This window comes from Cornus florida, unplaced genomic scaffold (assembly GCF_030987335.1).
Source record: "Cornus florida cultivar Cherokee Brave unplaced genomic scaffold, ASM3098733v1 CherokeeBrave_3.0.0_Hap2_Chr01, whole genome shotgun sequence".
Taxonomy (NCBI): domain Eukaryota; kingdom Viridiplantae; phylum Streptophyta; class Magnoliopsida; order Cornales; family Cornaceae; genus Cornus; species Cornus florida.
In genome coordinates this window covers 106797606-106824159 of record NW_026775571.1, presented here as the reverse complement: position 1 = coordinate 106824159, position 26554 = coordinate 106797606, and the positions used below count along the sequence as shown (strand labels likewise).

Below are 26554 nucleotides of genomic sequence, written 5' to 3'. Positions count from 1 at the left end.
AGTAGTTTCTCTCAATCTCATCCAACTCCAAGGCTCCTCTAAATTAACTAAGTTACAATGCAATTTTTTTTAACAAGAATCCTCCAAGTTAATTATTCATTATATTATCAAAAGTTTAATTAGTGAGATGCTAGATAGAGATAGCACTTGAATTGATATTTAGTAATTAATTTACAATAATATAGAGAATAAATTTTTATTCTACTTGGCAAGAAAGTAGAGTGAGAGGATGGGATAAGTCAAGCTTAGACTCTCATACGATTCAGGGAGTGTCTCTACCAAATCTACTTGTTAAAGAGTAGTTTATTTATTTATTTATTTTTTTTTTCTTTTGGGGTAATTCATCATTAAAGAGTGTATTGAAGTTCTTCCAATAGTCTTCCTTTTCCATACCTACATGGCAAAAACCAACGCTAGGTAATATTAACTTACTTAGGGTTATATATATATATATGTGTGTGCGCGCGCGCGCGCGCGCGCATGAGCAATTAATGACAAGAATGAGCAGATCGAATGGGTTTGTAGAGGTAGTATTAAAGAGTAGAATGGGTTTGAAGCGGTACGACTAGTGATGGATTCTCTCATTTATATTTTTCAATCACGGTAAGCTTTGTAATTGCAGTAAAAAGATATTTTTAACATTTAAATATTAAATATAAAAGAATAAAAAAAAAAAAATGGAGCAAGGAATAACGATGCACGTGACATGTATGCCCAATAAATTCCCCGTGAATGCCCAATAAATTCTTTTCTTCTATCCGGCGTACAAAAGGTATGGGAGTTATTGGTTCCTCCTTTTCTTTGCTCTTATGAATGCATTCCGTTGTCAAACCAGTGTCTCTTATCATGTCTCTGAAATTACTTTTTTTTTTTTCTTTTTTTTTTTTTTCAAATTGAAGTAGTTTTGTTAATTGTTTTTCTTTTTTATTAACACAAAGATAGTTGATGGATCAACACAAAGATAGTTGGAATGAAAAATCTGATAAGACCAAGTTTTTAAGACACTGGTTTGACAATGAATTCATAAGAGCAAAGAAAAGGAGGAACAAAAAGCTACCATACCGGGACAGAAGAAGAAACAAATTTGTTGGGCATTCACGGGAAGTTGTTTCACTCGTGAAAGATTTCTATAAAACAGGAAGAGAAGAGAACATGAATCAAACTCTTTTTCTTAAATCGATCACAAACTCTTCTTCCTTCCTTCCATTTTATTAATCAGAAAAGGATGATGATGATGATGAACAAAACATATATTTGTGTGCCTTCAATTATTATTCCTCTTCTTTTACTCTTGTCTGCCCAACCCATTTCTTGTACACCATTACAGTCACTCCACCACAACTTCCTCCAATGCCTCTCCAAACACTCAGACCAAAACTCAACCATTCTCTACACTCCCATCCACCCTTCATTCCTAACTGTTCTCCAAGCCCGCATCACAAACCCCCGCTACAACACCTCCACCACCCCCAAACCCTCCCTCATTGTCACCCCTCTCCACGAAACCCATGTTGCCGCTACCCTTCTGAGCGCCAAATCCATCGGAATCCGACTCAGAATCCGAAGCGGCGGCCATGACTATGAGGGCACCTCCTACGTCTCCGACACCTCCTTCGTCATCCTCGACATGTTCAATCTTCGGTCCATCCAGGTCGACATTGAACAGGAGACCGCTTGGGTCCAAGCCGGTGCCATCTTGGGTGATTTCTACTACCAAATTTCAGAAAAGAGTAAAACCCATGGTTTCCCGGCCGGCCTTTGCCACACGGTCGGCATCGGCGGCCATATTAGCGGAGGTGGTTACGGTAATATGATCCGTCAATACGGGATGACAGTGGATCATGTGGTCGATGCACGTATAGTGGATGTTCGTGGCCGAATTTTAGACCGTAAAGCCATGGGCGAAGACGTTTTTTGGTCATTAAGAGGTGGTGGTGGTGCAAGTTTTGGGGTCATATTGGCCTACAAACTTAGGCTAGTTAAAGTTCCCGAAATTGTAACCACCTTTTTTGTGGAAAGGACTCTGGAGCAGAATGCCACCGACCTAGTCCACCGGTGGCAATTTGTAGCCGATAAGATGGACGACGATCTTGTCATTAGGCTGCTTCTGAAGCCTGTGGATGCCAAGACAAAGGGTCAGAAGAAGACTCTAAAGGCATCCTTCATAGCCATGTTTCTGGGCAATGCTGATAGACTAGTGTCTATCATGAATAACAAATTTCCGGAGTTGGGTGTGAAAAAAGCTGGCTGCACTGAAATGACTTGGTTTCAATGGGTGCTCCAGTGGGCGAAAATCACACCCAAAAACGAGATTTTCTTTAAAAGAAAATCAGATTATGTTAAGAATCCTATTCCCAAAGAGGGGTTGGAGGCTATATGGAGAAAGATGATAGAACTAGATAATATAGAATTTTTTTTCACCCATTATGGTGGTAGGATGAGTGAAATTGGTGAGGAAGAACTCCTTTCCCGCATAGAGCGGGAAACATATTTAAGATTCACTACTCACTCAACTGGATAGAAGAAGGGATCCAGGCGGACAAGATTCATATGAGCCGGATTAGGCACATGTATGAATTCATGACACCTTTCGTTTCCAAGTCCCCTAGACAAGCTTTCCTCAACTACAGAGACCTCGACATTGGTACCATTAATCACAATGGTAATAATGGTTACGAGGAAGCTAAAGTCTTTGGAGTGAAATATTTCAAAAACGACTTTGAAAGATTAGTGAAATCAAAGACGATGATTGACCCGGACAATTTCTTCAGGAATCAACAAAGCATCCCTCCTCATCCACCTAAAGGAAAATAGTATTTATGATAATTTGTTACTTGTGCATTATATATATATATATTTATGAGAATTTGTTACTTGTTCTATTTAAGTACTTTTTATTTTGTGAACTTATATGCTGCTTAAGCACAATCCATATTCTTTTGCGCATACAAAAGTGTTATTGAAAGTAAATGGTGATCCAAGCCAAACATGGTGTGTGTGGGTATTATTGCAAGTGGAGTACACTAAATTAAAATAGCGTTGCAGAGTTTCTATGTATGGTTGAGAGAATGGCATGCTTCGAAAAAGTAGTTACAACTTAAAAAAAAAAAAAATGGTACTCTGTACGGAATTCCGATTATTTAATTCTCAATTCCCATTTTCACATTTTTACTGAAAGAAATTGCATGTTCATTGGCATTATTGCACATGAGATGTAGAAGCAATGTAACATGTCCAGTTTATGAAGGAAGAAAAAAACAGGAAACATCAGTGGATAAAGGACAATAATTTGTTTGGCCAATGGATGTAATTTTCAATTCAAATAAAAACAAAGGTATTTAATACAACTGCCTAAAGAATGAATGCTCTGGTTTTATGCATTGTAATATTCATTGCCATAGCTTCAAACTTTAGTACATCCATAATTTTTAGGTCAACTATCTAAACAAAAAGTTACTGATTATAGTGGTAATAAAAATAAAATAGAGCTCAATTGGCTTATATTTATGGCTCAAATTTTCATAATTAAAATTAGACTGGACAATTTTCTTTCCACATTGCTAACTTTAACTTGGAGAAGCTCTGGCAGTAGTGAGCATTACAAAAATATAATAACCAAAAACAAAGATACCCAGAAATGAAAAATTAATGGAATTGCCCACCATCTCTGTTGTGTGTGTATCTATAACTTCATCTTTTTGGAGATTGATTAACTTTGCCCTATTGTTCTCCTCATGCAGCACTGATTTCAGAGGCTGAAAGCAAAATCAAAGGTCATAAAGAAGTTCACTCCAGAGGAGTTGAAGAACATGCAGATCAAATATGACTTTGAGATTGTTCAAATCACTTGTGAGATGTATCCAGTGAGTTTGGCTTGACACGTTTATGAAGATGAAAAACTTTGAGGTGATTGGAGTAAATGGGTGATTGAATCATTTGTTTGTTTTGTTTTGTAAATGTAATTTTTTGGTACTTGTTTACTAATTTATCAGCTTTAATACGTATAAAGCTTTTACCCGTGCAAAAAATTTTTGAGATGGAATGATTGTTTCTTCTTCCTTTTTTTTTTTTTTTTTTTTTTTTTTTTTTTTTTTTTTTTTTATAAAACAAAACACTAATTACAGGGTACAAAAAACATGGCAAAAGCTTTTTACAACATGCACAAAAAAATAAATACATAAATAAATAAATAAAATTTACCGTATGTTAGACAGTTATTTACCTTCCTTCAATTCATATCCGTAAAATAAGGGTTATCAAATTCGGTTCATTATCGAGTTATCGAATTTTTTATTTAATATATATCCAAATAATTGGAGCAGGTTAATTAACACAATAAAACAGAGAAGTGGGTTTCTTCTATATGAATTTGTCATAAGGATGAGAGATGTGGTTATATGAAACTGTTTTTTGTTACAAAAATTTTTGAAAATTGTTTCTGATGAATGAATCAAAGATGCCTTTCTTTAATAAATTGTTTGTTCTTCAAGTAGACGGCCGGGCCTAAAGTGAAATTAGTAAATTAGGCCTTCTCACATTGTTTATATTAATACAATACTAATAGTTTATTTATTTATTATTATTATTGTTTTTTTTATTATTTCTAGATTAGTCTATTTACTTAATTTGAAAGAAACTCAATGAAATATAAAAATACTATTTATATATATTTTTAACTTAATTGATAGTGATTTAGTTGTGCAAATCTACTTGAAAAAGAGTCCACAAATTACAAAAACAAAAATTTGAACAAGTATTGACATGCAATAGAATTTAAAAAGTTAGAAGAAGTGCAAAGAGGTAATCATAAGATAAAAGCAAAAAAAAAAAATGCCTTGCATTAACTAATAGAAGAGTAGCTGTTTTTATTTGATAATTAATACAATACACAGAGCATAAATAATTCATCATAAATTATATATATATATACACACACACACACATATATATAATCTAATATAAAAAAACTTGTATTGACCAATAAAAAACCAATTATATTTATTTGATAATTAATATAATGCACAAATTATAATTAATTAATAAAAATATACATATAACTAATATAACGAGATATAGAATCTCTTTTCTAATTTGATCCATATGCTTCCTATTATTCCTCTGTAGACTATCGTGTTCAACTTTGGATTTTTTTGTGAATTATAATAAAGTGCCCTTTCATGAATAGAGCCATATGACTTGTTGCTCAATGCTTGGCATGGGATGTTTTCGGATTACCTATTTTTTGGTTGCTGTTTCTGCTTTCCTAGCTTCTTCTTTTCCACTTAAATGTCATTGTCCATTTCCCAGCAATGAATGCCCAAAAATTAATGACAATAATGATATATTAAAGTGAAGTATGAGCTTGTAGATATTGATTCTCTCAAGTATAAAATAATAGAAACAAGATAAATGGAGTGAGGAATAAGAGTGGACGTGAGAAGTACAGTAATGAAATTAAGGTGAAAGATAGTTAATAGGAGAGAGATGGGTGTAATTAAATACTAGGATGGGGCTTGTTGAGAGTTACTATTCTGACTAGTACGAACTTGTTGATACACCTTTTTTTCCAAAGCATCATCTTTTATGACAAGTCTACGGCATAACAGATACTCTGTTATTCTGAATTTAAGGCTCTGCGCCATTCAGCTAAGCATCACCCTTCCAAACTTTCCTCCAATATTCAATTTATATTAAAGACCAACGTGGGGTGTTGAGGTACATCAGTGATCGATTGTCCCTCTTCTTCTGTTAAAAAATAATTGACATGGCACTGATGGCAATGTTGTTGATGGCATGATAATTAAAGTGACAGATGATTTGGCACTACTGTTACGCGATAAATGACATTGTAGGCGATGTGGTATAATTACTGACATCGACGACGCTACACCAATGCTGACATGTCAAGTGACGTAAAATAAATCTATGAAGATCTTAGAGGTAGATGCGTCGTAAAGATTCATCACGTTAAAGATTCATAACGTGATGAATCTTTACGACGCATCTACCTCTAAGATCTTCATAGATTTATTTTACGTCACTTGACATGTCAGCATTGGTGTGAACGCTTGATGACCACTGATGACGCATGGTAGCGCGGTGATGGAGCTAATCCGACACGTTAAGGTGCGGGATTACCGCTGGTGAGCGTGAAAGCGCATGGAAGAGTGGGATTACCATTTGAGGCGTATGGTGGCGTGGTTACAGAACTGATGCGACATATTGAGTATCTCTGTTTTTATTTGATAGTTAATACAATTTACTAAGCATAAATAATTTATTATAAATTATACATACATACATATATATATATATTATAATATAAATTTTTTGAATTAACCAATAAAAAAATAATTATATTTTTTTGATAATTAATATAATGTACAAACTATAATTAATTAATAAAAAATATATATAAATGATATAATGAGATATGGAACTTCTTTTCAAATTTGGTCCATAGGCAACCTATTATTCCCCTGTCGTTTTCAACTTAATTTGGATTTTTTGTGTGGATTGTAATGAAGTTCAACAACTTTCATCAATAGAGTCACAAGATTCCCAGTGCTTGGACTTGATGTATGGGATGTTTTGAGGTTACATTTTTTTTTTTGTTGTTGTTCTGCTTTCCTTCTTCTTTTTCCCTTTAAAATGCCATTGTCCATTTCATAGCAAAAGAAAAAAATCAGATACAACACATGGAAGGAAGATTGTACTAGAAAGAGAAAATGAGTAAGAGAAGAAATCAGATATGTAAAACACAACGCATGGGAGAGAGAAAACAATTGTAAGCTGGAGCTTTGCAATAAACAGGGGACTCAGAGAGGTTGAGGCTTTCGAAATTTGGGCTATTTCGTGTATCAATTTGTGTGTAGTTTTCACTTTTCATTCTCATTTCAATCAAGAATTTTTTAGTGATTACCAAATAATAAAAATACAGAGAATGTCAGCCACTATTTATTTCTCTAATAAGAGGTAGTTGTAGAGATTTTATAAAAGATTCTTCAATAAATATCCAAGTTATTAATGTCACATTTTTCTTCATCTTTTCAAGTTTTAATTGGATTGGAAGTGTTTTATTTAATTGAGAAAAAATTATATAGACTATTTATTTATATGGATCCGCGGTAGTAATCCTCTTCCCTTGAGATTTTTTTTCTCTATAAACTTGATTAAAATTTTTTAGCAGTAATTTTATTTTATTTTTAGTGTTTCTTGCACCCAAAATCTCACTTAATTGTGTAGTTCGACTCTACTTATAGCTATACATTTTTAATTAAGTGTTTTGTAAGAATATTATTTTCGTACAAAGTGTATAAGCAACTACAAATATTCTAAATGTGCGTCTGTCGTTGAAACAACAAAATTGAGCTTGTTATGCAGAACTTTTGTGAATTTCAAAATTTGGCTAATCATTCCTAAGGAAAGTCTTTACCTGATTAAAAAAATAAAAATAAAAAATTATTTGCTGAACATTGTTTTTAAGAACCGCCTTATCAGTCTAACTTGAATCCGGCCACATAACAATTTTTTTTTCAGTCATTTAACTATGAGAATAATTTATACGGTAATTTTTAAAATATAATTTATAATATTATTCATCACTTGTCTTATTCAAATGCAATGGACCCAATATCAATTACACTATATTTCTCTCTTCCAACACAAAGGATCCCCTAAATTAATTAAGTTAGGATGCACCTTTTTTTAACAAGAATCCTCTAAGTTAAATTACATTATCAAAAGTTTAATAAGTGAGATTAGACATAGCACTTAAATTGATATTTAGTACAATAATATAGAGAATAAAATTTTATTTTACTTGAAAAGAGAGGAGAGTGAGAGGATGGGATTTGGACTCCCTCACAGCTCGGGGAAGTGTATCTACCGACTTGTTAAAGAGTAATTTTTTTTTTTTGGTAATTCATCATTAAAGAGTATTGAAGTCCTATAGTCTTCCTTCTCCATACCTACATGGTCACATGGCAAAAACCAACACTAGGTAATATTTGGCAAATAACTTACTTAGGGTTATATATATATATATATATATATATTATATATGTTTGTGTGTATGTGTGTTTGGTCTTTTACTCTTTTTCCATGCAAACAATATGCATGCTATATTAAAAACCAGCATGAGCATTAATGAGAAGAATGATACTATATTAAAGAGCAGAATGGGTTTGTAGAGGTGCGATAACTGATGGATTTTGTCATTTATATTTTTCAATCACGGCAAACTTTTGAATTGCAGTAAAAAAGTATTTGTTGCCTTTTGAAAAAAAAATAAAAAATTTGCTCTCTGTACACCACTAAATACATATAAGTGAAACTAATTTTAGCTCTAGTGATATTGGATTATTGAGATAAAAAAGTGGATAAATGATGGAAACCCTATTCCTTTTAGAATTTTGAGAACTGATTTGGTCAAACAAAACCAACTGGACCAAAATGTCACTACTATTGTGTTGTCTTTTTACGGAAGAGTTAGAAGAGCTTAGCTTTCTCTAACCAAGTAGGCCCCACTGATCACATCATTGCCTTTATGATATTGTAAATGGACACAATCACCGCAATTCACTCCCCTCATAGCATCATCTCCACTGACCATTCAAAGTTCATATATTCAAAATATAGCATTCAAAGTTCTTATATTCAAAATATAGTAAGTAGGTGAAAATAAAAATTTTTAAAATTTTTTTATATTTTGAAATTTTTAAATGTATTTTTAAATATAATAATTTTTAAATAATTTCGCAAACTCAAAATATAATAAATAAATAAATAAAAATAAATACTCTAATAATTTCTTTTATTCTTCTTTTAAATAGTCTATCTACTTATTTGTAATAAGGTCAATAAAATATAAAAATATTATTATATATTTTATAACTTAATAGATAGTGATTTAGTTGTACAAGTATATATTGATACGGAAGTCCAAATTACTAAATTAGGGGTAAAATTGTTGAGAGAAAAAAATGAGATATTATAAAATAAAAGCTAAAAAATATATATATATATTGTATTGGCTAATAGAGTAGGTGCAAAATTTCACCCAACCAATAATGATTAAGAGAAATAAAACAACTAACTCAACAAACAATGAAAATAAACAAGAACAGTATATAGAGAAGCGTAGAATTGCTTGATCCCTTCATTGGAGGTCTAAACCTCTATTTATATACAAAAGATTGTAAAATTATTGTAAAATTATGGTAGGACTCGCGTTGCTTGTCCTCCAATTCTTTCTATATAAACATTCTTTACTAATAGAGTTCTTTCCATTCCTATCTCAGAATTTTCTTTCTACGGTAAATCCTTCAACTGGTAGGACTTGTGCATTCTTGAGTAACTGGGCTGAACATACTTTGATCCGGCTGGGTTTGAGTAATGGACCGGATGTTAAATATTAATATGTTGGGCTTATAATCTCTTAATTCGGGCTTCAACAGGGTTGAAGGTCATATAACAATAGTATTGGGCTTGTGAACAGTGATCTTGGACTAGTATCAAACTCAATTTGGGTTTGAGCGAGATGGGCTTTATAAACTTATCAAGGATATGTTTATATTTATGATGACGTGGATTATTTTCATTGGAGGGGATTTTTTCCCTCCACACATACATATATATATTATAATATAAAAAATTTGTATTAACCAATAAAACAAGTAATTATATTTATTTGATAATTAATATAATACGCAAATTATAATATATATATATATATATATATATATATATATATATATATATATATATATATATAACTGATATGATGAGGTATGAATCTCTTTTCTAATTTGGTCCTTAGGCTACCTATTCTTCCTCTCTCGTGTTCAACTTAATTTAGATTTTTTTTTTGTGGATTCTAATGAAGTTCAATTACTTTCATGAATAAAGTCACAAGATTCTCAATGCTTGGACTTGATGCGTGGGATGTTCTTAGGTGACCTTTTTTTGTTGATGCTCTGCTTTCCTTCTTCTTTTTGCCCTGGAATGCCATTTGTCCATTTCCTAGCAAAAGAAAAAAAAATCGGATAAATAAGATACAGCACATGGGAGATTGTACTAGAAAGAGAAAATGAGTAAGAGAAGAAATTAGGTACGAAAAGGTAAGCTGGAGCTTTGCTATAAATAGAGGGGACTGAGTGAGGTTGAGGGTTTGGAAAGTTGGGCTATTTTCGTGTATCAATTTGTGTAATTTTCACTTTTCATTCTCATTCAATTAAAAATACTTTTATTTTCATGTGTTATTTTCTGGTTAATAATATTCTAGTTTAAAATCTTTTTTTCAAGGGAGTGATAAGTTACTATGGTTGAAAGTTAAATAAATACTTTTTATTTCTTGTATGGTTATTCTTTTTGAGAGTATTCTTTTATAAAGCTCAATGACATAAGTCTCTTAATGAAGGTTGGAGGCCAAAAAAATAAAATAAGGATTTTTTGTGATCACCGAATAATGAAAATACGGAGAATACTTATTACTATTTACAAATTAATTTAATAGATAAATAAAGGAAGATTTTTTTGTGATTACTAAATAATAGAAATACGAGAAATGTCTGTTTGCATATGGCATTGGCGGACAAAGTGATGGTATTTGATTTCTTTTTTATTTTTTTTTAAGGGTTATTTTGATCAAATAAAAGAATTTTAAAAGTTAATTCTGTATTTTAATAATTTAAATGAATCAATTCAAAATCAAAAGGCAATTATGTATTCCTTGAAGAAGCAAATTAAATAAAACTCTTTCGAATTTATATACTATGAAGACTGTGAGTGCAAATTACCAAATAAGAGAAATACCGGAAATGTTTATTTCTCTAACAAAATGTAGTAGTAGAGATTTTACAAAAAATTCTTCAATAAATATCCAAGTTATTTAATGTCACATTTTTCTTCATCTTTTCAAGTTCTAATTGAACTGGTGTAGTGTTTTATTTAATTGATAAAAAATTATATAGACTATTTATTTATATGGATCCATGGTGGTGGTTTCTCTTCCTTTGGGATTTTTTTTTTTTTTTTTTCTCTATAAACTTGATTAAATCTTTTTAGTAGTAATTTTATTTTATTTTTAGGGTTCCTTGCACCCGAAATCTCAGTTGATTGTGTGGTTCAACACTGCCTTTTCTTTTGGTAATTCATCATTAAAGAGTGTATTGAAGTTCTTCCATAGTCTTCCTTCTCCATACCTACATGGCAAAAACCAACACTAGGTAATATTAACGTTTTTTTTTTGTTTTTTTCTTTTTGCGAACTGTTAAACAATTAGGTAATATTAACTTACTTAAGGTTATGTGTGTGTGTGTGTTTGGTCTTTTTTGATGCAAACAATATGCATGATATATTAAAAACCAGCATGAGCATTAATGACAAGAATGAGCTACGATTAAAGAGCAGAATGGGTTTGTAGAGGTACGATTAAAGAGCAGAATGGGTTTGTAGTGGTACGATTAGTTATGGATTCTCTCATTTATATTTTTCAATCACGGTAAACTTTTTTATTGCAGTAAAAAAAATATTTTTAACATTTAAATATTAAATATAAAAGAATAGAAAAAAGAAAAATGGAGCAAGGAATAATGATGCACGTGACATGTACCAGTAATGAAATGGTAAAAGTGACAATTACTAATTTGGTCTATAGGTTACTTATTATTCCTGTGTGTTGTTCAACTTAATTTAGATTTTTTTTTGTGGATCGTAATGAAGTTCAATTACTTTCATGAATGGAGCCATAAGATTCTCAATGCTTGGACCTTTATTTTTTTTTTTTTTTTCGGAAAATGAAGCTAATATATAATAAATAAACGAGTTGTACATGTGAGGTCTTTGGCCCAAATAACCCATACATGATGGAAACCAAAAGCCTAAAGGCTCAACAGATACACGGGCCAGGCCCAAAGAAATCAACAACAAACCATCAATTAACGGCTAATTAGCCGTTAATGGTGGATCTGATACAAATCCGGTGAACTGACTTTTGCAGCGATCGAAGCACAATGGCTTCAAATTTTCAATCAGGTGGACGCAGCGGTGGTCGGCAACAAGACGGCGAAAGATCCCAGTCCTTGAGAATGTGATGCGCAGCAATGGAATCCTTGAAGATCCCTAATTTCATGATAGAGGTGATGGTGTGGGAAATCCTTGCCCGAATTGAATTCTATGATAACTTCGATCCACGGAAGATACGAGCATTTCTCTCCTCCCAAATGTGATATACCAGAGTTGCGAGGCATAGCTTTCTAAGTAGGTTCCATGGTGATGGAGAAGACCACTGGATGCTGAAGACTGAAGCAATTTCTGGCCATGTCAAAGTTGTAATAGAAATCTTGCATTTCGCCTTGAAGAAAGTCCAAATTGGGGAAGTATACTTGCATGAGAAGAACAGATGAGAATGAGATTCTGGGTTGACGTTACACAGAGCATGTACATTGTCAAATCTAGCCATTGATCTTCTATCCAAAGTGGGGAGGCGACCTTGAACAGCTAGCCACATAATGAATTTCATTCGTAGGATTGCTGGAGATCTCCAAACCAAGTTGAACCATGAAACCGATGGAGAAGAAGGTGATAAGAGAGCTGCAGTATGCTTGTGGCTGAAACTTCCAGATGGTGAGGCTGCCCAAATCAATTTGTCATTCCCTGAATTATTTGGAGCACCAAGTGCAAGGAGTTCTGGGATTGCCGAAGAGATTGATGCAGGGAAATTCCAAGTTCCACCAGAAATGAAGTGGCTTATTGTGGTTGAAAGGTCTAAACCTGCTACAGTGAGGATTTGGGAAGGATCAAGTGCTCAATGGTCCAGCAGGAAGCCAATTATCGTACCAAAAACAAGTAGACATGCCATTTCCAACTTGCCGAAGAGATTGATGCATGGGATGTTGAGGTTACCGTTTTTATTTTTTTTTTGGTTGCTGTTCTGCTTTCTTTTTTCTTTTTCCCCTTAAATGCCATTGTTCATTTCCTAGCTAAAGAAAAAAAATCAGATACGGCACATGGGAGATTCTACTAGAAAGATAAAATGAGTGAAAGAAGAAACTTTGCAATAAACAGAGGGGATTGAGTGAGGCTGCGGCTTTCGAAGGGCTATTTTCGTGTATCAATTTGTGAAAACTAAACTTTTTAATCGCAGTAGAAAAATATTTTTAAAACTGTAAAAGTTATAGGTGGTTAATAGGAGAGTGATGAGTTGAGAGGAGTGGGTATGATTAAAGACACTGCTGACTGAGAGCATAGCTGAAAGCTCTATAAATACCCACCTAAAAATCAAGGAAAACGAAAAGCTTTTTTCTTTTATTCTTCACGTCCAGGATTACGTCCCGGCTCCTTTTATCGTCTCTCTCTCTCTCTCTCTCTCTCTCTCCAAACGGCGACCAGATCAAATCCGATGATGAACAACAAAACATATATTTCTGTGGCTTCAATTATTCTTCCTCTTCTTTTAATCTTCTCTGCCCAACCCATTTCTTGTACACCACTCCACAACAATTTCATCCAATGCCTCTCCAAACACCAAAACTCAACCATTCTCTACACTCCCACCCACACTTCATTCCTAACTGTTCTCCAAGCCCGCATCAAAAACCCCCGCTACAACACCTCCACCACCCCCAAACCCTCCCTCATTGTCACCCCTCTCCACGAAACCCATGTCGCCGCTACCGTTCTGTGCGCCAAATCCATCGGAATCCAACTCAGAATCCGAAGCGGCGGCCATGACTATGAGGGCACCTCCTACGTCTCTGACACCTCCTTCGTCATCCTCGACATGTTCAATCTTCGGTCCATCCAGGTCAACATTGAACAGGAGACCGCTTGGGTGCAAGCCGGTGCCATCTTGGGTGATTTCTACTACCAAATTTCGGAAAAGAGCAAAACCCATGGTTTCCCGGCCGGCCTTTGCCCCACTGTCGGCATCGGCGGCCATATTAGCGGAGGTGGTTACGGTAATATGATCCGTAAATACGGGATGACGGTGGATCATGTGGTCGATGCACGTATAGTGGATGTTCGTGGCCGAATTTTAGATCGTAAAGCCATGGGCGAAGACGTTTTTTGGTCATTAAGAGGTGGTGGTGGTGCAAGTTTTGGGGTCATATTGGCCTACAAACTTAGGCTAGTTAAAGTTCCCGAAATTGTAACCACCTTTTTTGTGGAAAGGACTCTGGAGCAGAATGCCACCGACCTAGTTCACCGGTGGCAATTCGTAGCCAATAAGATGGACGACAATCTTGTCATTAGGCTGCTTCTGAAGCCTGTGGATGCCAAGACAAAGGGTCAGAAGAAGACTCTAAAGGCATCCTTCATAGCCATGTTTCTGGGCAATGCTGATAGACTAGTGTCTATCATGAATAACGAATTTCCGGAGTTGGGTGTGAATAAAGCTGGCTGCACCGAAATGACTTGGTTTCAATCGGTGCTCCAGTGGGCGAAAATCACACCCAAAAACGAGATTTTCTTTAAAAGAAAATCAGATTATGTTAAGAATCCTATTCCCAAAGAAGGGTTGGAGGCTATATGGAGAAAGATGATAGAACTAGATAATATAGAATTTTTTTTTACCCCATATGGTGGAAGGATGAATGAAATTGGTGAGGAAGAAACTCCTTTCCCGCATAGAGCGGGAAACATATTTAAGATTCACTACTCACACAATTGGATAGAAGAAGGGATCCAGGCGGACAAGATTCATATGAGCCGGATTAGGCACATGTATGAATTCATGACACCTTTCGTTTCCAAGTCCCCTAGACAAGCTTTCCTCAACTACAGAGACCTCGACATTGGTACCATTAATCACAATGGTAATAATGGTTACGAGGAAGCTAAAGTCTTTGGAGTGAAATATTTCAAAAACAACTTTGAAAGATTAGTGAAATCAAAGACGATGATTGACCCGGACAATTTCTTCAGGAATCAACAAAGCATCCCTCCTTATCCACCTAAAGGGAAATAGTATTTATGATAATTTGTTACTTGTGCATTTTTTTATATATATATATTTATGATAATTATGTTACTCGTTCTATTTAAGTACTTTTTATTGTGAACTTATATGCTGCTTAAGCACGATCCAGATTCTTTTGCCCGTACAAAAGTGTTATTGAAAGAAAATTGTGATCCAAGCCAAACATGGTGTGTGTGTGGGTATTATTGCAAGTGGAGTACACTAAATTAAAAAAGAGTTGCAGAGTTTGAGAGAATGGCAGGCTTCAAAAAAGTCTGTTTGAACTTGGAAGGAATAAAGTACTCCGTAAGGAATTCCAATTATTTAATTCTCAATTCCGGTTTTCACATTTTTACTTAAATTTGAAAGAAATTGCATGTTCATTGGCATTATTGCACAAGAGATACAAACATCGACAACAATTTGTTTGGAACCAATGGATGTAATTTTCAATTCAAATAAAAGCAAAGGTATTTAATACAACTGGCTAAAGAATGAATGGTCTGGTTTTATGCATTGTTATATTCATTGCCATAGCTTCAAACTTTAGTACATCCATAATTTTTAGGTCAACTATCTAAACAAAAATGTACTGATTATAGTGGTCATAAAAATAAAATAGAGCTCAATTGGCTTATATTTATGGCTCCAATGCTCCATGTATTCGTATATAAAATAAATAAATAAATAAAAATCAGTCTATTAAATTTTCATAATTAAAATTACACGGGACAATTTTCTTTCCATATTGCTAACTTTAACTTGGAGAAGCACCGGCAGCAGTGAGGATTACAAAAATATAACCACCAAAAAAAAGATACCCAGAAATGAAAAATTAATGGAATTGCAATGAGATTTCTTCCTTCACAAAGAACTAACTAATCCAAGTGTGGCAGTGTCAATTATACAGATTCCTCATTGTAGAAAGGATTCCATAAGAATTCATAAAGAACAAACGAATCCAAGTCCAGCAGTGTCAACCATATAGATTTCTTCATTGTCAAAAGGACAACACAAGAATTGACACCTTCCTGACACTAAAATTTGGAAACATTGCGCAACCGCAAAATTGACAGGCCAACAGGGGCTAGAAAGTCGGGGAGGAAAATTATGTTAAATAGATTCACTGTTTAAATTATCCACTTTTCTCAGCTGCTTTTGGTGCAGGAAGTGTTCCGAACACCTTGTCCCATAGTGAGGAAGTGATACCGAATCCCTTACTCTGGATGCGGAAATGATGATTTAAGTGATACTTCTGCACAACACAAACAAGCAAAACTTCATTTGTCTGCACAGGCTTTTGAATAACTAAATTGATCAGAAACCAAGGACAACATATGCCCAAAAACGAATTTCCTATAAATAGAAACTTCAGGTGTAATGTTCCTGACAATCTTGGCATATTTCATGCCACTAAGACAAAGCATATATATAAAAGGTCACCAAGGCTTGTAGTCCAATGGTATCTCCACCTCCAAAGTGAGTATGCATTCGTCAAGAAAAAATGTACACACGCACATACATACATGCAAGCCAAAGGTCAGCCACAGATCAAGCGAATAAACATCCAAAATTGATTAGACAGATATACCCTAGAATCATAAGTTTCAAATTCATTTGGATAGCTGGGAAAAAAATTAGTTAATTGCAAAAATAAGATTACACATGACGAGCTATGTTTTGAACCTGATTAAACAGTTATAAACTAGAAAGCAAATAAGTGATGGAGCTGGAATCTAAATACTAAGTGTGCAACAGGTGCAGGTCTTACCTTAAGATTTCGAGGAACTTCACTGGTTGGCTGTCCATGGTGCAAGTAGTAATGGGTGACATCATACATCACATAACCCAGCAAAAAACCACCAAACAAAGCAGGAGCAATAGAAGGAGTAGATAACAGCTTGATCAAGTTCCAAAACTGGCAGTGACATATTGCAACGAGTCAGAACAATAGAAGAATCAATTAACAATATTCTTCTTTTTTGGTAAACCAATCAACAATATTCTTGGTATATTCGATTTCATCTAGTTCCATCGTTATTATTCAGTATAAAATTATGATTCTTGTTTGTGTAAAAGTTGGATGCACTTGTAAATGAGTGGATAGCTAAGGCCGTACAAAACCTAACATCCTTTTCAGAAAACAAAAAAAAAAAAAAGAGAGAGGATACAAAAGTATGATTTTTGTTTGTGTAAAAGTTGGATGCACTTGTAAACAAGTGTATAGCTAAGGCTGCACTAAGGGCATCTCCAATGGACTCTTCGAATTCAGGCTCTCCGAATTTGCCACATCAGCATTTTTCCATAGCCACGTCAGCATTTCCCATAACCACGTCAGCGTTTTAGAATCCCCAAATTTTAGCTATCAGATGTACTCCAATGGTGCATTTTCGCTCTCTTAATATTTTTAAATTTTTTAATAAATTTTATTTTTTAACTTTTTCCTAACGGCTATATTTTTAAAAGGGCTATATTATAAAAAAAATTTAAACAATAGAACATTTATTATTAAAAACAATACGATATGACATAAAATGACTTAGTGGTTGTAGTTGTAGGTTGAAAACTAGAGAAGATGGGTTGGATATGAGGTGAATAATACTAGGGGTTGATATATTTATAGAGGAAAAATGAAAGGTTTTTTTTAAAAAAAATAAATATATATTTATAATGAATTTTTTCAAAAAAAAAAAATCAAAAAATAGGTTTTTGTGCCAATATAGCCGTTAAGGAACTGTTTGGGTCAGCCAAACAGTGCCTAAAACGGCTATATGTCAATAGGAAAATTTTAAAAAGCAATTTTTTTAATAAAAAAAAAAGCACTTTTATCTATTTTTTTTTAACTTTTTTTGCCCGAAAAAGCCTTTAAGGCACTGTTTGGGTCAGCCAAACAGTGCCTTAACAGCTCTTTGGTTCAATTATTTTGAGGAAAAAAAAAAAGAGACCAAAATCAGCCAAAAAACTAATTTTTTCCTTTTTTTTCAGCCAAACAGGCCTTCCCAAACAGTGTTCTGGGCTAAAATACTGTTTGGGCCAGAATTAAAAAAGAAAAAGAAACCTGATGCGGGCCCACATGTCAGGCCCGCAATTGGCCAAACCAATCTTGGTTTTTGGCTACTTGGATCAAGATTGCATTAATGGGGCCCACTTTTTGAAGAGTCCATTGGAGCAGCCCACTCTTCAAAATTGGCCCAAAATCGCCAAAAAACTCACCATTGGACCTGCTCTAACCTGACGTTTTTTTCAGAAAAAAAAAAAAAAAAAAGAAAAAGGGAGAAGACCCTGCTCACTGTATTTCAAAAGTCAAAATATATACCTAAACATCCATCAACTAGCCATGATCCACTTGCTACAACTCAGCCAGGAGTTGTAGAATTTATGGTGGCAAAAATTGTAAGAATTCATCAACGAACCAAGTTTGATCCACATATTACAACTCAACCAGGCATCGTAGAATTGATAGTGACAAAAGGACCACATCAAAGAAAACAAAGGCCTGGTCCAACATATTCAATTCTGAAATTTTAACAGGTTACAACTGGCATACACATTTCTGTCCTACTTCGTAGGCCACTCAATGTATGTTGACACTTGACAGGTGTCATGTGCACATATACTTCTAAATGAGTTGCATATTCATGCCAACTGCAATTTAAATACTGACACTTCAAAGATGCATATAACACTGATATATACTATTCTAGACTTTGACTAAAAATACCAAATTTTACATGCAAAATGTTCACAAGTTAATTAGACAACAAATTAAAACTCACTAAACTCTTTGACACATGCAATTACAACTCAGCCATGTGTTGTAGGATTGTTAGTGGTAATCGCAGTGTTAGAGAACGGATCTAAGTCACCGTATCAATTATGAAATAAAATCAAGGCCTGATCCAACTTCATTTCAACCTATAAAATTCAGTAGGTTACAACTTGCTTAAAGAATCCCCAGTCCAAAGAGGCCATTCAGATGATGCCGCTGGCCATAGATCAATTTAATAAGATTAACCTTTGTCCAGTCCAGAACATGTATATGGACAGGTACCATGCACAGATGTTCCTAGATGAGTTTGACAACTGCATCATAAATACTGACACTACAAGGATTTGGCTGACATGCTGATATAGAGCTTCATTATTTATCCACCAAAAAGTGTTCATCTCATCATTTCTTTATTTATCCACTAAGAACTGTTCATGTCTTACCTTTACCAACAAATTGTTCACAAGTTGATCAGACAACAAATTAAACTGCTAATCCTTTTCACACATGCAATGCACCCATGCAAACGCACCCAAAACAAAATTTCTAAGGTGTAACATTGTTCGTTCTAGCCCATTTACAACCTGAATGTGCTATAAATCTCACACAGAGGAAACGAGCTCTTGATAATCATGTCCACAGAGTTGCTTGTTTTCTATCCAAAAAGAAGAAATTTAATATGTCCATAAAACAAAATTTCCGACACAATACTTTCTTCAATTTCATTTCTTCTTTGGTCAAAAATCAAAGATAAGCACACAATAAGAGACGGTTGAGGTGGTTAAGTAGACAGATTACTAGGATAACAAAATGTGTGAGAAGACCACAAGGATCAAGGATCGCTGGAGACTATCATATAATCCATAAAAAAAGAATTAAGGCCACATATTACAGTGTAAATAGAGATGCAAGTTGTCCTTCTCAGTTCTCATGTCTCACCCCAAAAGAAAAAATAAAATTAAAATATCAGAAAAAAAAAAAAGCAACTTTTTATATGTCAACACATGGTAGAAATAAGGTGAAAATGGTGGTACAGATCATACCGGCACACACAGAACAGCTGCTGCAGCAGGAGGGAAGACAAGACGCAGTCCATCCATGGGGTGCTTATGATGGCAACCATGAAGAAGATAATGTATGGTGTTCCCCCTATAAAAAGTTCCTGAAAACATTAGTACATAGTTTGAAAATAAAGAACGTGTACTGAGTACTAATGTCTAATAATCAGATGCATAGCAAATTATGTGTGTGTTTCTGTGTGTCAGAGAGACAGAACTAACCAATAGGACTTTGTTTTGATGTGGAAAAGAAAGCGGTGCAGAATGTATTCCATAATTGTCCATACAAAAATGCCAAAGATCACTATGAATGCTGTCTGAGGAAATGTATGGCCCATCCGTATAGACAAGGAGATACACCAACATACAACTGGCAGCCATATTAGTGGAATTACCCACCATACTGTGCGGGTCAAAAACTGTTTCAGGCATAAATAAGTCAAAAGTTCAGCTATATATATTGCCGTAGCATGTACTCTGCAAACCAATAGTTAACTCATACGATTATATACACCCAAGAATTTACATAGTTTGTGTATGCTCGATACTGCTTTATAGTGTTTCAGGCCCAACCCAAAGAGAAAGAGGGAAAATATATATATATATATATATATATATATATCGTGATCTCATGGCAGTTGAAAGTTGTTCTGGACAAACATAAAGGTATAATACCTCCCAAAATTCACTTTCAAAAAATCGAGGGCCTTCCTTGCTAACAATGGGTTGGTGAACCCACTCCTGATAAGCTTCTCCTAGATGGCCAACCTGTGAAAAGATTGCCAGAATGTTATATTGAAATAAAAAGAAATCATAAATTTGAGTAAGTTCACTAACATGCTTGGAGAAAGTAGCGGTGAATAGTTAAGTCAACAAAAGAGAAATTAAGAAAGCTAAATAACAAGGAAAGAGAAGCAGGGTAGACTAAGAAGCTTTTTTAAGTAAAAGAACAAGAACAGAAATTTCCAGGGTGCAAATGGAAGAGAAATGTGAATAACCAACTCATAAAGAAGGAAGGAAGACACACACCACCAAGCAGTCCCTTTACACTAACGGAAAGTAACAGAGGAGTTATTTTGTTCCCATTCATAATTGGCAAATTCTCAAAAGGAAACAACTCAATCCTAGATCCTAGAAAAATGATACCATATCTTCCAAAGATTAGCATGTGAATACAAACAACTCAAAACAGTTTTTGAAGTCCTGATGGTATGCGAAGATAACAGAAGATCAGCATTGTCATACAAAGGACTCAATATAAGATTTAATACTACTGCAATCGAAGATTGATACTGGAAAATTTTCTTGAATCATTATTAATATCATAGTTTACGGAAGATAAAATGTGGCAATGGCCATTTACCTGGGAGACAAGAGGCTTATTTAAATCCACAGTAAATTTCCGTGCAACCATCTTGGCACCTCACTGTAAAATTGGTGTCATATGAAAGGAAAAAGAAAAGAGTTAGGCAAGAAACAAACTGAAAACACAAACTCATAAAAGAATAGTGATCAAATCAAGGAAACTAAATTGCATGGACAGTGGCTTATGCATTTGCAAACCCATAACTCACAAGAACATAAAGCTGTTCGTCAACTATGGCTATTTTGGAAGTAATTTTCACTTGTGTTGATGTCATGGGGAACTAAAAATTGGTCATTTAATTTCATTTAAATGCTGATAATCATTAAAAATAGAGGTTTTTAATCAGATTCAGATCATTTAAGAAAAAAGGGATGCCTCCGGTTCATATGCCCAGTAGTTTTCCTGAACAAGAGCACCAGATTCAATATCAAATTTGAGACAGTTCTTTTTCCCGGTAAATAAAATTTGATCCAGTTTTCTAACACTGAGGGTTCACAAATCACATATTAGTACTAGAGGACAGTGGACTCATGCTACCAACAATTTTATTTTTGATTCCAAAGCAATGTAGCTACAAAAATTGTTTGTAAAATTTTAACTAATATTTTGTCTGTAAAGCATTTTTACTATTGAATAACATGCCATTGAGTTGAATTGAGATGAGATTTTCAACAACAAATGAAGAATTTTGCATCAGCCAATCAATCTAAACTAAAAATCCTACAGTATTTATTTCAGAAACTAATCTCGACACTTTGATTTGCTCAAGTATTCAGTACAACCCACCAGTAGGGGGAAAAAAAAAAAAGGCACGTACAAAATCACCCAAAAAAAATCGGGCTTTTTAATGGTATCATAACAGAGATTTTCAACTAAAATTTGAAAAAAAAAAAATCGACAATGCACTTTGAAAATTCCACTTCAAAAAACAAATTCACACTAAAACAACACAAATTTTCTGATAAGAATAAGAACAAGCTCAGATCTACTCATCCACATAAGCAATCAAATCAGAGGGTAAAATATAACTAACCTATAACAATGCTGGTCCGATCTGTGAGTCTAACTGAGTCTTTTGAAACCCTAATGGATGACTTTCTCTCTCTTCTCCACCACCGGTTGCAACGACTCTCTCGCTCTCTCAAAATCAAGCCACCAGGGTGGGGGAGTGTGTGTTCTACTTTCTAGTTTCTACTCAGAAGTTGTGCAGGCAACTCGAAAGCCGTTTGATTTTGATTTCCATATGGGAAAGGATTGGAATGATCGTGGCCATCCATTTCACAGTTGTATATGATGATGATTGATTGAGAAAGGCAATGGTGGCCCCAATCATGAGGTCGACCTCATTAGACATTATTCTGCGGAGCTTTCATTTTAATTACAGATCTTGGACCATACTAAATTGAAAATATTACTCCTGACAATTTATTTTAGTCAAATATTAGGAATTATGAAATTATTACAATGTGGTCCTTCAATAATATTGAGTAGTTTATTTTTTATTATCACAATTTGTCAAGAGGACTATACAATTGATATTTTTGGAATACCCTTTTTTTTACTGTTTAAAATAGTTTTTATTTTGAAAAATTATATTTTATAATTATAGTTTATTAAAGTGTTTGAATGAAGTTAGAATTTGTAGCTATTGCGAGAGCGCTCTCCTAAAAAGTCTAAAGTGCTCCCGCCTATTTGTTTCCTTATTGCAAATAATTCTTTGTTAATTAATTCTTTCTCCCAAATTCTTAAAAAATGAATCGTGTGCCCTATAAACGAGAGTTCTTTAGACTTTTTGCGAGAGTGCTCTCGCAATAGCATTACTGTGGGGGCAAAAATCTCCCCTTCCAATTAATACAAGACACATCAGCACATAAGGGGACCACCACAAATACTGAGACTATTCAACCTTCAAATTGGGCCTTACAAAAAGCTTGGACTAGGTTAACTAAGCATAATGGGCTAAACTCATTAAGAAGGTCCGAGATGATAAAACCCAAAACCCAATTATGAATATGTTATTAAACCCATTGTTAGTAACAGTTCTATTAGAAGTAGAATTATAATCTATGAAAATCAAATAATGTAAATTCTTGTTATAAAGAATGTATGATGTAATTCAGATTCTTAAGGGACAAGCAATGCGAGTCCTAAAAGGAATCGATTATGGTTTTTCTTATATAAAAAGGGCTCAGGACCCTCAATAAAGGAGAGACAGAAAAAAAAGGCAAAGCCCCCAAAAATAGAGATCCATTTCTCATTGTCAGAATTATGTTCTGACCTGATTCCCACACTCCATGCGGGATATGTAGGCAATCTAGGTAATCCTAAGTTTGGACATATCATCAAAATACCCCCTCATCTCTGTATAGTTTCTCTAGTTCATTGTTTGTTCTATATTATTATTTTGGGTGTAATAATTGTAGAGATTTCGTTGACTTGTCAAAGTCGAACGAATTTTTGCACTTACACTTTGACGCCGTTTATGGGAATCGTATAGAAATATATCCCCATCAAAGTTACAACACTTCTAATTAAAATCTCCAAGTCTAGCCACATGACTTGAAATTAAAATTTCCAAGTCAACAACGTGACGAAGTCGAAGGAGAGTATGAATTTGAATCCAACCCTTTTTCGACGTCCAAAGCCTGTGTTCCACACACGACCAGATCTTTCTCTGCACAACAAGTGCAGGCGTCCAAAAGGATTTTTAGACAACCCAATGCGCCGTGTTCCTCACACAGCCGAAGGATCTACTGAAGGATGTAGATCCGGCCAATGCGTTTCAACCACAACTCAACACCCACATGGTGATGGTTCTCTAATCAGATAAGTTTCGCATGCCAAGTCCCAACTTGATTTTTATAGTTAAATCTTTATTAAAAATTAAATTCATATTATATATATATATATATATATATATATCCACATGATGCATCCAGCATTATATATCCTCCTGTACCCTCGGAGGACCTGATTGGATAGTTCAACCTATCTAACTCTTTAAAGGTAGGGTTAATCAAATCCCAAATAGCCAAAGGTATTCCGATTTTTGGATTAACAATCACAGGTTTTATCCAAAAATTTGTATCAGGAGGCTTTTTAAGGTACACTAAAATTGTTTTCAGTCTCAGACTCACTTTCAACTCTTCTATTCACTTCATTAACTATTGGATCATTCAACTGTGATGAGTCTAATACGACAATAGACAACTCGAAGTTTTTGTCAACATTTTTAGCCCTAATTTTAGTAGATTTCTGGATAAAAAAAGTGAAGCACAGCATCATTGTTTTTACAAATATTATTAATCAATCTTTGATCCTCCAATCGCTTACCATTACATAATACCTCTTGATCATCAAGATTAACCAAATCATTCTTCTTTTTAGCTGTCTGACGTTTAACGTAGCCAACGTCTCGGCACCATTCAACATGAAATGTGAATTCGTTTCCACAAGATGTTCTCACATAGATACACAGACGATCAGAGAGACGGAGAACCAAATGCAAAACATTCCCCTCAGTGACCCCATTATCCCAAACGACAGAATTGCTCCATGACGTTTTCCACAAACCAACTTCTGTTTTTTTTACAACAAATCCTTTATAGGACTGAATCTGAATCTTCACTGACTCGACCGAATCAGACTCTAATACCCGCATTGGAATCATATTACCCGACACAGCCACATAAATGGATTCGCTTGAGGGATGGTCATGTATGTGAGTAGGAGAAACCATAGATTCATTTTGAATAGGAGAAATTGCAGCACCAGAGACAACATTTTGACCATCGAAATTGAAAGAAATTTTTAAGCCCAAAAATTAGCCTCAGACCTTAAGAGTCCGAAGGCATCAAAAAGTACAATTTCCTATAAGGCACATAAGGAAGGTGCTGAGGGTGCCGAGGAACAAAAAGCCTCGGACTCTTGTATCAAAAAACAAAATCCATCCTAGACTGTACGACCAATGCGGCAAATATGCTTTTAGCCAAAAAGTGTCAAATTCATATTCATATTTATTAACTTATACATTGTGATTATTGTTCAAGAGTGACTTATGCTAGTATTCATATATGGGCCTAATTTTCTATACCATTTAGAAGCTCTCGGCTCTCTAATAAGACACCGATGTTTGCTTCAAGTACCAGTTAGCGGGTCAAGATCTCGACAAGATCATGTCGACCACATGGTGCATGAGTTCGATCAATGCCATCGTCCTCTTTCAGATTTTATCGCAAGCCATGAATGTATCACACCGATTATAAGAACGGTGACTAATCCAACTAGTCAAGGGTACTGCACAATGAAGTTGAAGCCAATGAAGGTTCATCATGGGGCAACCACAACACCTTACTGGAAACTTGAAGCATTTTCGTCAAAAAGATAAGTACAATCCTTACAACTTAAAGTACAATTTATTTTGATGAACTGTTTTACTTTTTGTAGAACTTATCCTTGAGTTGTTTTATCAATAGTAGAACTAAAGCAAAATAAATAAAATAAAATAAAATAAAATAAAAAATCAATGGATAGGTGCATCTGCATATTTCGAGCCTGAAGTTCCTTCATCATCCCAAGGACCGTACCTAATGGCTGAACTAGGACTGGGAAAGGAGAATTTCCTATGTGAAAATCCCTTATTTGAGTATAATAGTCTAAAGGTGAAAGGTGAAAATCACATATACATATTTATGAAAATCACCTTGACTAATCTATTGTATGAAGGGTATCAAGTATGAACGTTGATGACGTCATCACTCCTTAGATGAAAAGTGCAAAACTGATGCTTATACTTTGTGATTAATGTTTATATGGATTTTGATAGATGCAAAAGTTACCTAATATCATCACTTTTTATTTGCTTATATTTGTGTTCTATTTAAACTCCATAGTTGGTTTTGGTTCAAAAAAATAAAAAAAATAAAAAATAAAACTACGCTATTTTTCTTTCCTTAATAAGGGCAATACCTTCCGTAATGGGGCAAGATGAGCAGCCCTAAAGAGATATTAAGAAAATAAAATATATTCAAGATATCATTGATCAAGTAGATAATCTTCATGAAACTACTATGGTTTAACCATCTTATAATAAAGGTTGTATATAGTATGGTACGAATTCTCTGCCAATCAAGTTGCAGTAAATTGCAATTTTAGATTCACGAGCAAATATGCAAGTGCCTTAGGAGCATTATATTATTATTTTGGGTGTAATAATTGTAGAGATTTCGTTAACTTGTCAAAGTCGAACGAATTTTTGCACTTACACTTTGGCGCCGTTTGTGAGAATCGTATAGAAATATATCCCCACCAAAGTTACAACACTTCTAATTAAAATCTCCAAGTCCAGCCACATGACTTGAAATTAAAATTTCTAAGTCAGCAACGTAACGAAATTGAAG

The 26554-nt window shown here is 34.3% G+C and overlaps 2 protein-coding genes and 1 pseudogene across 2 annotated transcripts; 2 read left to right on the top strand and 1 right to left on the bottom strand.

Moving 5' to 3' along the window:
* The first annotated feature begins 1225 nt into the window (after positions 1-1225).
* Positions 1226-2814, top strand: LOC132279869 (berberine bridge enzyme-like 21; annotated as a pseudogene).
* Positions 2815-13405: 10591 nt separating this feature from the next.
* On the top strand, positions 13406-14971 carry LOC132279858 (berberine bridge enzyme-like 21). Its single transcript, XM_059781915.1, has one exon. The coding sequence runs from the start codon at positions 13406-13408 to the stop codon at positions 14969-14971; it is 1566 nt and encodes a 521-aa protein (XP_059637898.1).
* Positions 14972-15780: 809 nt separating this feature from the next.
* On the bottom strand, positions 15781-22388 carry LOC132312323 (dihydroceramide fatty acyl 2-hydroxylase FAH1-like). The gene is made up of 7 exons (XM_059810663.1): positions 22189-22388; positions 21153-21215; positions 20465-20557; positions 20012-20208; positions 19775-19880; positions 16734-16880; positions 15781-16217 (listed from the first exon to the last, which is right to left on the bottom strand). The coding sequence occupies exons 2-7, from the start codon at positions 21201-21203 to the stop codon at positions 16098-16100; spliced, it is 714 nt and encodes a 237-aa protein (XP_059666646.1). The 5' UTR covers positions 21204-21215; positions 22189-22388; the 3' UTR covers positions 15781-16097.
* Between the last annotated feature and the right edge of the window lie 4166 nt (positions 22389-26554).